At 42.3% G+C, this 13,309-nt stretch overlaps 1 protein-coding gene across 2 annotated transcripts in view; it reads right to left on the minus strand.

Moving 5' to 3' along the window:
- The window catches only part of STAM2 (signal transducing adaptor molecule 2), a 45,974-nt gene extending 41,684 nt beyond the window's left edge, over positions 1-4,290 (minus strand). Inside the window, exon 1 of one of the 2 annotated variants that reach the window (XM_036254493.1) lies at positions 4,128-4,290. In XM_036254493.1, coding sequence (XP_036110386.1) covers positions 4,128-4,167 — 40 coding nt within the window. In that variant the 5' untranslated portion in view covers positions 4,168-4,290. The remainder of the gene's footprint in view (positions 1-4,127) is intronic. The other variant, XM_036254494.1, reaches the window with a different exon arrangement.
- Between the last annotated feature and the right edge of the window lie 9,019 nt (positions 4,291-13,309).

Below are 13,309 nucleotides of genomic sequence, written 5' to 3' on the forward strand. Positions count from 1 at the left end.
GAGGATAAAAAAAAAAGAATCAACCAATGAATGCATAAGTAAGTGGAACAACAAATCAATGTCTCTCTCTCTCTCCCCCCCTTCTTCTCTCTAAAATAAATAAATATTAAAAAAAAAAAAAAACAAGGGAGAAAGTATCAGTAAATTAAAATTTAAATTTTCTTAATAAAAGACATCAGCAACAAGTAAAAAACAAAACAAAACAAAAAATTGGGACATATATTTGCAATTCTCATAACCAATGAAAGGTTAGTAGAGAACTATATGAAACACTAAATGTCAAGACAAAAACATAATCCTATGGAGTAAAAGTAATGAGGAGGCAATTTATAGAAAAAGAAAATGGATATGACCAAGAAATATATAAAATGATGCTGGACTTCACTAGCAATGAAGTTGAAATGAAATGAAAACAATACCCTATTTCACATCCACCAAATTGGCATAAATTTAAAAATCTGACAATACCCAGTGTTAATGAGAATGTGGAACAACAGAGACTTCATTCCACTGCTGGTAGGAATAAACTCTCCCACAAACTCTTAGAAGGGTGATTCTACTATCTAATATTTTGTAATTCTGCACTATCCACACTTTTAATAAGGAATTCCTCTTCCAGGTACAATCCCTGGAAAGTCTCTGTCATGTAAACAAGAAAACACAGATAAGAACTTTCACTACAATGTTGTCTGTAATAAAAAAACAAAAAGAGAAAAAGCTTCATGTCCATTAATGGGAGAATAGATTAAAAATGTGGTATATTCATACAGTGGAATACCATGTAGCTCTTGAAATTAATGAACTAAAGCTAGGAATATCACAAAAAATGCTGAATAAAAAGGTTACAAATGAAATGCAAAGAATGACACTTTCTATGAAGTTTGAAAACATGCAAAAACATACAATACATATTGTATACTTATATGTATAGTACATACAGTTGACCCTCGAACAACAATGGTTTGAATTGCATGGGTCCACTTATATGCAGATTTTTTCCCATAGACAATTTGAAAAAATTTGCAGACGAACCAGAGCCTAAAATAGACGACATAAACTTATGGTATTGATAAATACAGTATAGTACTGTAAATGTATTTTCTCTTCCTTATGATTTTCTTAATAACATTTTCCCTCTAGCTTAACTGCAAAAATACAGTATATAGCCTGGCCGGTGTGGCTTAGTGGTTGAGCATCGGCCCATGCATCAACAGGTCACCAGTTCAATTCCTGGTCGGGGCACATGTCCAGGTTGTGGGCCAGATCCCTGGATGGGGGCAGGCAGGAGGCAGCCAACTGATGTTCTCTCTCATTCATGTTTCTCTCTCTCTCTCCCTCTCCCTTCCTCTCTAAAATCAATAAAGGAAAAATAAAAATAAAAACAATATGGTATATAATACATATACAAAATATGTATTGTTTATGTTATCAGTAAAGCTTCCAGTCAACAGGTTATTAGAAGTTAAATTTTAGGGGAGTCATACAAAGATTTTCAACTGTGCAGCAGGTTGGTTCCCCTAACCCCCATGTTGTTCAACTTGCAACTGTATATTATAAAATAGTTTGTAGCTTTTTGGAGAGTGTTTAACTCTGAGAAAGAGGCAAAAGAATAGGACAGAACCTCCCTGTGTTCATGAATTGACTTAAGTACACACATGTTATAAATTTGAACACATAAAGTAAATTTGTATTACTTAAGTGTTATCAATATCTATTTTTATATTAGGGTTTCTTATAAAATAAAATCCCCAAGCTACCTCATTTTCAACTTCTAACATAACACAAACCAAAGACACAATACACATTCAAATTTCACTTGAAAGTCTCCTTTTAAGACAAAAGTTCCCACTTCAATCCACTGTGTCAGATTTTATAGAGATGGAATTTGAGGTAAGCTCTGTGGGACACAGTAGGTGTATCTTTAAGGAAGGAGATTTCAAGGCTGTTGAAAAAAGCAAACGTCTATCAGTGAACAGTAAATGGCAGAGGCAGAACCTGGCAAGAAAGGCTGCCTGGACTAGGTAAGGAGAAAAAAGATACCCAAATAGCATTGGAGTTAGGGAGAACAGACAAGTCACAAATCAGGAACCCATGTAGTGAGACTGGAAAAACTGGTACAGAATATAAGAAAATGACATTCCTTTCAACACTAACAACTATTTCTTCCTTCTGTGGCTCTGCCCCCCAAGTTACGCTTTTCCCTTAAAATCACTAAGAAGGTTGCACCAACCCAGGCTCCATATCAGGAACTCTATATTCCCCTTTAAGATGCAGGGCTGGGGTGTGTGTGTGTATTTTTGTTTTCATCTCAGCACATCTTCAAAGAAATTTTACTGAACAAAACAAAAAAATAAATCCAGATTTGAATAAATCCACTAAATATTTAGAGCTCTAATGCTACCATTCCTAGCATACCAATCGGGATTTGTAGGTTCTGACTCTGAAAAAAAAACAGGAACTTCCTAGCCTTTGGCCTGCTTCCATCTGACAAGTCATATTCCATCATCAACTTGCTGGGGACAGGGTGGGGAGGGAGGGGAAGGGGGGAATCAGTGGGGGAAAAAAAAGGAGAAACATCTGTAACAAAAATAAATAAATTAACTAAAAAATAAATAAATAAAAGTTACTGTTCTTGAAAAGGAAAATAAAATAAAATAAAAGTTGGATTCTGGAAAAAAAAAAAAAAAAGAAAGAAAGAAGTGTCTTCTTACATATCTTGACTCACTGAAGCTTTTCCTCTGAATCTGAGAAAAGGGTTTCTTCCCCACATGAATGATGTCAGAAAGACTGCTCATACCCTGGTGAGACTCTGTACCAACCAAAGGAAATTAGTTTCATCTGTAAAGCCCCTTAATTATAAAATGACCATATCATGCATATAGTAAGAGGTAAGGTTACTGTCTGCCGGTAGAAGGACTGTCAGAAAAGTAGGGGAGAAAGAGAAGACAGTGTCAACATCTGTACAGAGAAAGAGTCTGCCTGGAGGTTTTTGTCTTCCCCTCAGGGAAGATGACTGCTTTAAATAAAAAGAGTATGTAAATAAAGCATGTCATGTATTTCTAGTATTATAATAATCACACTATATGACAATTGCCTTTTTATGTGTGTATGTGTCCTCCATTAGACTGAGCTGACTGAGGGCAGGAATTCAGTCTATTTATTAAATTTTTGTGTCCCCAGAACTTAATACTGTACAATGTCTGACACATAGTAATTGTTCAATGACTGTTTGCTGAATGAAAGTTGAACAAAGATACGACAAAAGCCCTGGCCGGTTTGGCTCAGCCCTTGGAGGTCGGCCTTCGGACCGACGGGTCTTGCGTTCAATTCCGGTCAAGGGTCACGTTTTTTCACTCCACGAAGTCCTAAAACTCTGCCTAGGGTTCTGTTGACTACTACTACAAAAATCTTACTTAGCCAGTTTGTTTCACTTTTATTATAGTGCCCAAAATAAAAAATGAGTTATCTTATCCCGTCCATCTTTTCTCACTTCATGGTCACTGAGACAAAAGCGCTCTTACAACCCCAACAAATAAATATTAGTAGTTCTGGACGGTTTTGACACTTTAGGGTTTTCCTTTTCATACTCCAAGACAACATTTCATAGCACTCGCGCCACCCACGGATAGAAAGTAACACTTCCAACCGTTGTAAATAAATCCTGAAGCTATGCTATTATGATTTGGATGCATCTGTCCATAAGCGAAGCGAAACGGTTTTAACAACGAATCGGGGCAAGTCAAGGTCTCCAATGTTGGGCTGCCCTAGGCAACAGGGTCTCCACTTTTGCATCATCTCCTAAAAGGGCGAGGGGTGCTCTAGAGGGAGCAAGAAGTTTGTATCGTCGGCTCCCCAGTTACTTAATTAGCCCAGGCTCCAGCGAGTCCCAGGTCCTTCTTGCCCATTCCTGCGCTTGGCGAGGGGACTGGCCCTCTTTCGGGGTCCCGAACCTCAGGTGGGCAAGAAGCACTGTCCAGGCCGCGAGCGACCAGAAGGGGCCCTCCGGGCGGCGAGGCAGCGGCGCCGCCCCCTTCCCTCCCTTAGCTTTGGTTTTTCCAGTCCGGGGAGTCGCCACCGCCCACTTTCTAGCAGGACAAACAGCAGCCCGGCCTGGGAACAGCACTTACCCACGTCCTGCTCGAAGGGGTTGGCGGCGAACAGAGGCATCTCGTCGACACGCGCGCCCTAGTCACGGCCTGGCTGAGACCGGCAGCTGCTCCGGGCTGGGTGAGCCGCAGCCGCAGCTTCCCAGATGGCTCCTGGCTCCGCTCCCGCCGCGTCCCCCTACTTCCTCCACCGCACCTGCCCGAGTCCCGCCTGACCCGCCAGCTCTGGTCCGCGCTCCGCCCCCAATTCCGTCCCGGGCAAGGTCCCGCCAGCTGTGGGCATCCTCTCAGCGTCCCTGTCGCTGCCGCTGCCCGGAGGAGGAGGCAGCCCTTGTTCCAGGCTGCCCTGGGTCAGGCATTCTCTGCGGGCACCTGCCCATTTCTAGGACCCCGGCAAGCCACAGAGTAGGGGACCTTCGGGACCGGAAGTTGTCGCGCCTAAAACAAGGAAACACCGGAGACCGAAGATCCAGTGCTACCGGCGTCACTGTAGGGGCCGTGGTCCTCCGGAATTTTCTGCGTGGGACTGCGGGTTCCTACGCGGCAGGCTGGTCCCTCCAGGCAGCCGTGGACCTGCTGTTGCATTGGCGTCACAGTCCGGTTGCCCTGGAAAGGATGGAACCTCGGGAAGGACGTGGCTGTGAGAGTGGACAAGGGGGTTGGTTCTTCTTTCAGGGGCTTAGGGTGTTGCACCCTCCTCGGTGCCTGAACCTCATCGGAGTAATCAACCCGGGAAGTGGTGGTCAAAGTACCCTTGACTCTGGGGACACCTAACTTTTTGCTTCTATCTTGTTGGCTCAAAAAATACTGCTGTACTCGGGGAGTCCAAAGAGGAATGAGGCACACTCCCGGCCTTCAAGTCGCTGACAGTAGTGTATACATGACACTCCTCATACAGGATATGAGATCTTGATATACGGCAGCGCCCCTCCCCCTTAGCAGAGGAGGATGTGGTCCAAGACCCCCATGGGATGCCTGAAACCTTGGATATTATCCATGTCTTTTGTATACATGCATACCTATGATAAAGTTTAACTTATAAATTAGGCACAGTAAGACATTATTAACAATAACTAATAAAATTAAAGTTATACTGTAATCAAAGTTATGTGAATGACTTTGGGCCCATTATTTATCCTCACCCGAGGACATATTTTTGTTTTTTGTTCAGATAGAGCGGGAGGGAGAGAGAGGAAGAGAGAAAAACATCAACGTGAAAGGGACACATGGAGTGGTTGCCACCCGCACAACCCAACCAGGGCCGGGGACAAACTGCAACCCAGGAACCGAACCCAAGTCTCTCTGGACCATAGGCCGACGCTCTAAATGCTGAGCCAAATGGGCCAGGGCGACTTTGGGCCCATTATTAAGTAAAATAAGAGTTAATTGAACAGAAGCACTACCATAGCACAAAGCGATCTAATGAGGGGGCTTTTAAGTGCCTAATGAGGAGTTAGCACACAGGTTAGATATGCTGGACAAGGGGATAATTTAAGTCTCAACCAGCTGGAGGATGGCTGGAGATTTCATCATGCTCTGCAGAATGCCTTACTATTTAAAACTTATGGATTATTTCTGGAATTTTCCATTTAATATTTTCAGACCACAGTTGACCACAGATAATTGAAACCATGGAAAGCAAAACTGCAGCTCTGGCCAGCATAACTCAGAGCGTCTGCTGGGAGGGCCCAGGGTTCAATACACAGCAACCAATTGATGTGTCTCTCTCACATCCACATTTCTCTCTCTTCTCTTCTCCTTCCTGTTCCCTTAAACTCTCTCTAAAAAAAAAAAAATCAATGGAAAAAATATCCTCAGGTGAGGATTAACAAAACAAACAACAAAAATTCAGATAAGGGTAGACTAGTGTACAGTCAGAGTCACAAATTCAAATTCCCGTAGGATCCAACCAGGTATCTAAACAAATGTGAAAGTGCAAGCACCGTCTCACCCAAATACTCCTCCTCCTTAACCCGGCTTTATTTTCCATAGCATTTCCCATTTCCTGATATGGAATTTACTTATTTTCTGTCTCTCCTCTTACAAATATAAATTCTATGATCAGTTTTGTTCATTGCTGTATCCCCAGCATCTAAAACAATGTCTGGCAAGTAATAGGTGCTCAATAAATACTTTTCAAATGTACCCATGACTGTCTAACCAAACAGCATGTATCTGAAGGTGATAACTACTAGTAAACTTGAGCCATTTGTTGAAGTGTGGGCCCTACCAGAGCTTCAAATTTTAAAATTATTTATTTTAGTATGTTTTTATTGATTTTTTTAGAGTGAGGAAGGGGGAGAGAGAAACATCCATGTGAGAGAGAAACATCAATCAGCTGCCTCCAGCAGCCCGGGCACGTGCCCTGACCAGGAATGGAACCAGGACCTCTCTCAGTCCATAGGACAACGCTCAATCCACTAACCCACACTGGCCGGGCTTAAAATCATTTTTAAATGTTAAGAATTACTTCAATCTTTTAACAACGGAACAAGCAAAACCATTTTACAACCTCTGATACAAAGACTTGATAAATAGAAGAATCTCTACACATGTAATAGATCAGGGAAGTGGTTGCACTTATACTATTAAAATAGGTGCTCAAGTAAGAAACATTTGCAGGTGAAAGGAGCTGGTTTAAAAAAAAAAAATTGACCCTAAGATATTCAAAGTATGTTTGGAGATTATCTGAATGGATTTGTGTAGGATTTAAGGCTTAGTGTTGGACTAGAAAAGAAGGCTAGATAGAGATAAGAGGAAACAGATTGAGAAGAGCCTTAAGAGCAAGCTAATTTTTAACAAAACTTTAGTATATAAGGCACTAGATAATTATTTAAAGATTCCGAGTAGTGGAATAATTTCCCAAAAAGAGTTTCCAAATATTAATCTGATATCGCTGTGTATATGAAAAAGACCCAGGCAGAACAGTTTAGGAGGCTATTGCTTCACTTGAAAACCATAAGCAGAGATCATGTAGAGGAGCTTGTTTTGAAATAAGAGCAAAGAGCTAACGAATTGCCTTTGGGAAGCATTCACATTTTCAAGAGACTCCTTTAGCTGCTCCTCATTTTTAATGGCAAGAATCTGTAGGTATTTCCTTTTCTGTGTGTGTAGTGGGTCTCTTGGTGAACTACTCCCACTAACAACAAATTTTAAGTCACTAGGAGTCAGACTTTGTGTTAGAAACAAGAGGATGAAGATTACTACTTCATCTAATGAAGCTATTGAAAAAATTAAAAATATGTCAGTGGCAGCCCACAAATTCTGGTGTGCAAAGAAATGCGACTTTTTCATTTTTCTATTGTACAGCCTCTTTTGAGCCTGTCTCCCTGATAACAGAAAATAATCTTATTAAATTCAGTCTCCTTTGGGTTTTCTTGGTTTTGGGTTTACCCTCAACAAATCTGATATCCTTACCTCAGACCACTTTCCCCAAACATACAACAAGTTCCATCCCCAGGTGTGTTCTTTCAATTCTGCCAGTACCTATGAAACTTGACCCTAGTTATTTGTCTAGAAACACTGGAGGCAGTTGTGGCAAATCTTGAGAAGAGAAAATAGCATCTTGCAAGGCACTTCCTCGGGTGAGATTTCTGCGTGGTCTTCAGACAAAGGAAGGCCATCAGCTTCTAGCAAGGGCAAGTGCACCACTACTGTCCACAGAGGATTGAGGTAAATCTATCAGCTCAAAGTTCTCAAGAGGATCCACCTAGATATCCCCATTCTAGATCTCAGTCTGATTCCCTTGCAGGGTCCTGACTTTAGGAGACATGCTATGGGTTATGAACTCAACCTGTTTTAAAATTCTGCTACCCTCAACTTTCGGTCAAGATGGTGGCATAGGTAAACGCGGTATCTTGTCCTCCCACAACCACATCAAAGTTACAACTAAACTACAGAACAACCATCATTCAAAACCGCCTGAAATCAGGCTAAATGGAAGTCCTACAACTACGAAATTAAAGAAGCAGCCACACCGAGACTGGTAGGAGGGGCGGAGGCGCAGACAGGCTGGTCCCACACCCACTTGTGGCAGATAAAAATCAGGAGGGACACCTTGGCTGGCAAGGTTCTCCCTGAGGACTGAGGGTTCTCTGTCCTACACCAGGCGCCCCGCTCAGGGTTCCAGTGGCAGGAGAGAAGTCCACATCACTTCTGGCTGTAAAAACCAGGAATTGAGGCTGAGGGAGGCTGAGGCTGCTGGAGCCCCAGGCAGCTCCTCTTAAAGGGCCCATGCATGGACTTACTTGGATTCATGGACTTACTCGGATTTGCACCCTCCAGGCTCCAGCGTTGGGGAAGAAACTTGAAAGGCACTAGAGATGTAAAGGAAGAACTGAGTTGTTTGGCCTGGGGGCAAAGGCTGGACAGACCTGTTGTCAGAGGCCTTTGTTCCTTTGGTGAGCCCTTCCCTGGGGCTGCAGACAGCGGCCATACCTGGGACTCTGGCAATTTGGCTCACACTGGTTGCCCCACCCTGGTGATTCCCTGAGGCCCTGCCCCACCCAACTTTCAGGCCCACCCAAGTTGTTGCCAATTGATTTACCATAGGATTGGCCTGCCTTGGATCCTGCTTCAGGTTTTCCTAAAGTCTTTGAAACAAGCAGCATCTGGTCTCAGCAAGCCCCATACCTCTCATTAAGTGGCCCCAGGCCTGGCACTTGAAACAGCCAGCCTTGGTTCACAATTTGGCTTTTCCTGGGCACTTCCAAGCCTAGCACAAGAAGCAGCCATCTGCAGATCACTTTGTAGCTTATGCCGGGTGGCCCCGGATAGAACACAGGCAGTGGCTGACCTGGCCCCAGAGCCAGCACACCCAGTGGACAGCTTCAGAACACTGTGAAGCACCACCACCCAACCACCTCCACAAGTGACACACTCAAGAAATGAACTCAGTGGGTACCAGAGCCTTGCTGAAGTAAATCTTGCTCTGTGTGGTGGGCCCCCACACAGCTGATCCTCCAAGGTAGTCAGAGGTCAGTGGATAGTGGGCACAGCCAGTCCTTCCAGCTGATTAGCCTGAGTAAAATCCTGTCATTGATGTGCCAAGAGCAATCAAGACTCAATTACAACAGAAGGGTGTAAAGTCCACACGAGGGGTGCACCTCGAGGGCCCAGCTGGGAGATCAGGGAGGCTGTGCCACTGGACCCTACAGGACACCTACTACAACAGGCCACCCTAGGAAGCACAGGAGACATAGCAACTCTACCTAATACATAGAAAAAAACACAGGGAGGCAGCCTAAATGAGGAGACAAACAGGTCCAAAATGAAAGAACAGAATAAAACTCCCAGAAAAGAACTAAGCGAAATGGAGATAAGTAACCTAACAGATGCAGAGTTCAAAACACTGCTTATAAAGATGCTCAGTGAACTTAGTGAGAACTTCAGTGAACTTAGTGCAGGCCTCAAGGCATAAAAAAGGACCAGTCAGAAATGAAGGATGCAGAGTCAGAAAAGAAGGAGGCACTAACTGAAATAAAGAATAATTTACACAGATTCAATAGTAGAGTGGGTAAAGCCAAGTAGCAAACCATGGATTTGGAATATAAGGAAGCAAAAAACAGCCAATCAGAACAGCAAGAAGAAAAAGAAACCAAAAAAATGAAGGCATTAAGAAGTACAAATTGGTTGTTAGACTGACAAACCTCAAAGGGTAGGGGGGTGGGGAAGTGGGAAGAAGTAAACCAAAAAGCTTATATGCATATATGCATAACCAATGGACACAGAGAGCAGTGTGGGGAAAGGCAGGAGGGGGGTGGGAAGAGGGAGGAGGGGGTCAATAGGGGAAAAAAGAGGAACATCTGTAATACATTCAAGGATAAAGATGAGTTTAAATAAATAAATAAATAATTCTGCTGCTCTCACAATCAGGTCCTGAGAGTGATTTTTTTTTTTTTAAATCACACTCGATGTCCCTCGGCTACAGTAAATAAAGTGTGCTCTCTTCCCTTGCTCTTGTTCTTTCTTGCTTTCTCATTTTTCTCTTTCTGTTTCAGTTTGGATGATTTCTCTCTCTCTTTAGAGTGAGTGGTTATGTTATTTTTCATGTGTTTCCAAAGCGTTTGGTTTGAATGTTTTTAATAAATTGTTTATTTTGAAATAATTTTAATTTCTAAAAAAGTTACAAAGATAGTACAGAGAGTTCTCGTGTTTACCTCTCACCCTGTTTCTTCCATAATTAACATCTTACATTTCCATGGTACATTTTTCAAAACTAAGAAACAAACATCAATTCTTCATTATTAACTAATTCCAGACTTGACTTGGATTTTATCAGTGTTTACATTAATGTCCTCTTTTTTTTTTCCAGGATCCAATCTAGGTGTGTCAGGTCCCTGAGACCCCTCCCAGGTTCAGTGACTTGCTAGGGCTCACAGAACTCAGCATATAGACATCCACATGAAGAACTCAGCATATAGACATCCACATGACTATGATTCATTACACCAAAAGGAAACAAAACAAAATCATCAAAGGGAAATGTCACATGGGATGAAATCTGGAGGCACAAGCTTCCAAGAGTCCTCTCCCAGTAGAGTCACACAGGACATGCTTTATTCTTCCAGCAATGAGTTGTGACAACATGTGAAATGCTGTCTACTAGGGAAGCTTCTTGCAGATTCAATACCTAAGGTTTTATTGGGGGCTAGTCACACAGGCACGCTCTACCTAACACACACTCAATTTCCAGACTCTCAGAAGAAACGCAGGTGTTCAGTGTGAACTACCTTGTTTGTACAGTTTAGGCACCATGATCCATTCTTATCAGGGAATTGTGGGAACTCTCTTAAAATCTAAGTTCCCAGATGCCAAGAGCCAACCTTGCAAACAGGACTTTCCATGATAAGAACAGCAGTCTCATGTTAACTCTTCTGCATACCAGGGTACCAAGTTCCACTGAGTTGTCATGTCTCCCAATTCTCCTCTAATTTGTAACAATTTCTTAGTCTCTCCTTGTCTTTCATGTCCTGGATAATCTTGAGAAGTGTTGACCAGATACCTTGTATACTGTCCCTGAATCTAGGTTTGTCTCGTAGCTTTCTCATGCCTAAATGGGTATTATGAGGTTTTGGAAAGAATACCACAAAGCTGAAGTGTCCTCATAACATCATTGTAGGGAGTACACAGGATATGCACATGATATCTGGTGAGGGTAACTTTCAGTACTTTGTAAATGTAGCATTTGCCAAGTTACTCCACTTAAGAGCTAATATTTGTCCCTGTCCCTACTCTGTTCTTAGGAAGCAGATCATTGAATCTAGCCAATCCTTAAGGGAATTAAGCTTCACTTTCTAGAGAGGGGTATTTAAATATATTATTGGAATTCTGTAAGGAAATTTTGTTTCCTCTATTATTTATTCAATTATTTATATCAGTATGGACTCATATATAGTTATTTTATCATTTGGGCTGTAATCCAATAATACTTTTGTTGTTACCATCGTCGTTTTTGCTCAAATTGTTCCAGTTTTGGTCACTGGGAGCTCTTTCAGTTGACTTCTATGTCCCTTTGCTGTATCCCTATCCATTTTTTTCTTTTTTGTGTGTGCTACAAGATGCTCCAGGCTCATCTTGTATATTCTCTGCCCCAGTCTTAGAGTCAAGCGTTTTTCAAAAGAAGGTTTCTTTAAAGGCCGTCATAGAAGATTCCTAGCCTTGAGTAAGCTGGCTAACCTGAGCTTGTCGTTTCCTTCCTGTGGCACATTAATAGTAATTAACAACAACCAACCAAGTCCCCAATCCTTACAACTGTCTTTACCTTTCTCAAGTACTAGAGCCACTACAGCAGCTAGTGCATGCCCTTCTACGTATACCCAATCCCAATTTACCATGGTCTTAGTAATTGTGATGCTGCTACAGAATTAGTTCTCAAAATTTGGCATCCTTCATAAGTGCTTCTTAGGCTTAGCCCTTCTCCTCTTAGGTGAGGCGAGAATGCTAGAGGGGAATGTAGTTGGGTATTTCCCTTCCTTCCCCCAGGTTGGTTAGGCTCTGGTAAAACAGTTTCTCTTGAAGTCAGACCTCGTTAAGAAGAACAGAATGCGCTGGGCTTGTTTTAAAATATGGCTACTTCCCACCACTGCGAGAAACACAAGGGGATTTTCTCTAAACCTTCACTGTGGGAACCTGGTAGAGTTCACAGAGGAAACACTCACTAAAATTTGCAGGCCTGCCAATGACTGGGCTGCCCAGAAATTTTAAAGTTGTACACATCCTGTCTCCAGCAAATCATCAATTACAGTTTATTGACCCCACTGGTTTTCGTGGAATTTTTGCTCCAGTAAGTTGTGATTCACTATGTCTGCCTATCTCTCCAATTTTGGGGGCAGCTGTTTACCTGTGACTTCAGTTCTCTGATGGATCTAAGAAGAGTTGATTTTAAATTCACCATTTTTTCTTATTGTGTGGGTGAGAGTGACGACTTCTAAGCTCCTCAGATGCTGGACCAGAAACCAGAAGTTGGCTCTTTTTCTCTTTTGTATCATTGGTACCCAATGTTTTAGACCCATGTAGCAGAAACTTTGGAATAAGCTGTAATTCTACTCTTAATTTTCCAAATTTTTTTAAACCTATTTTTTTCACTTCTTTCTTCCAACTCGCTTTTTACTGTTCTCCTCTCCTCCCTTCCCCTTGGCTCACCTCTATCATGTGCCAAGTTGACCTGTCCCACAGGTCGAGCAACGAGGACTCTAGAGGGGGAGTGAGGATGAGGAGGGACAAGAGACACGAGAAATGGAGACAAGACAGGGTTCTGATCAAGTCTCCTTTATTCAGGGGAAATTCACATAATATATAGGGCAAGAAGCACCTGTTGCCAAGCACCAGCTTGCCCGAAGCAATGCCAGGAAATACCACAAAAGGAACAAAAGGTCAGCAAAGACTGGCTTGTTGAGTAAATGGTTACTTAAAGAAATGCAAAATGCAGAGATAAAGAAAAGCAGAATGCAGAGATATCCTGCCTTGGGGCAGGAGATGGCAGAGCAGATTTTAACAAAATGGATGCCATGCAAAAAATCGCCCACACCAAGTTCTTGTTTTCTCCATGCCTTCTGATTGTTCCCCTTGAAAAAAGGCATCCACTGTGTTGTACACTTGAAACTAATATAATACTCTGAGTCACCTCTAATTGAAAAATAAGCAAAGATTTTTTTAAAAAACCACAATGAAATAACACTACACACGTATTAAAATGGCTAATA

The sequence above is a fragment of the Molossus molossus genome, unplaced genomic scaffold (assembly GCF_014108415.1).
Source record: "Molossus molossus isolate mMolMol1 unplaced genomic scaffold, mMolMol1.p scaffold_m16_p_11, whole genome shotgun sequence".
NCBI classification, from domain to species: Eukaryota; Metazoa; Chordata; class Mammalia; order Chiroptera; family Molossidae; genus Molossus; species Molossus molossus.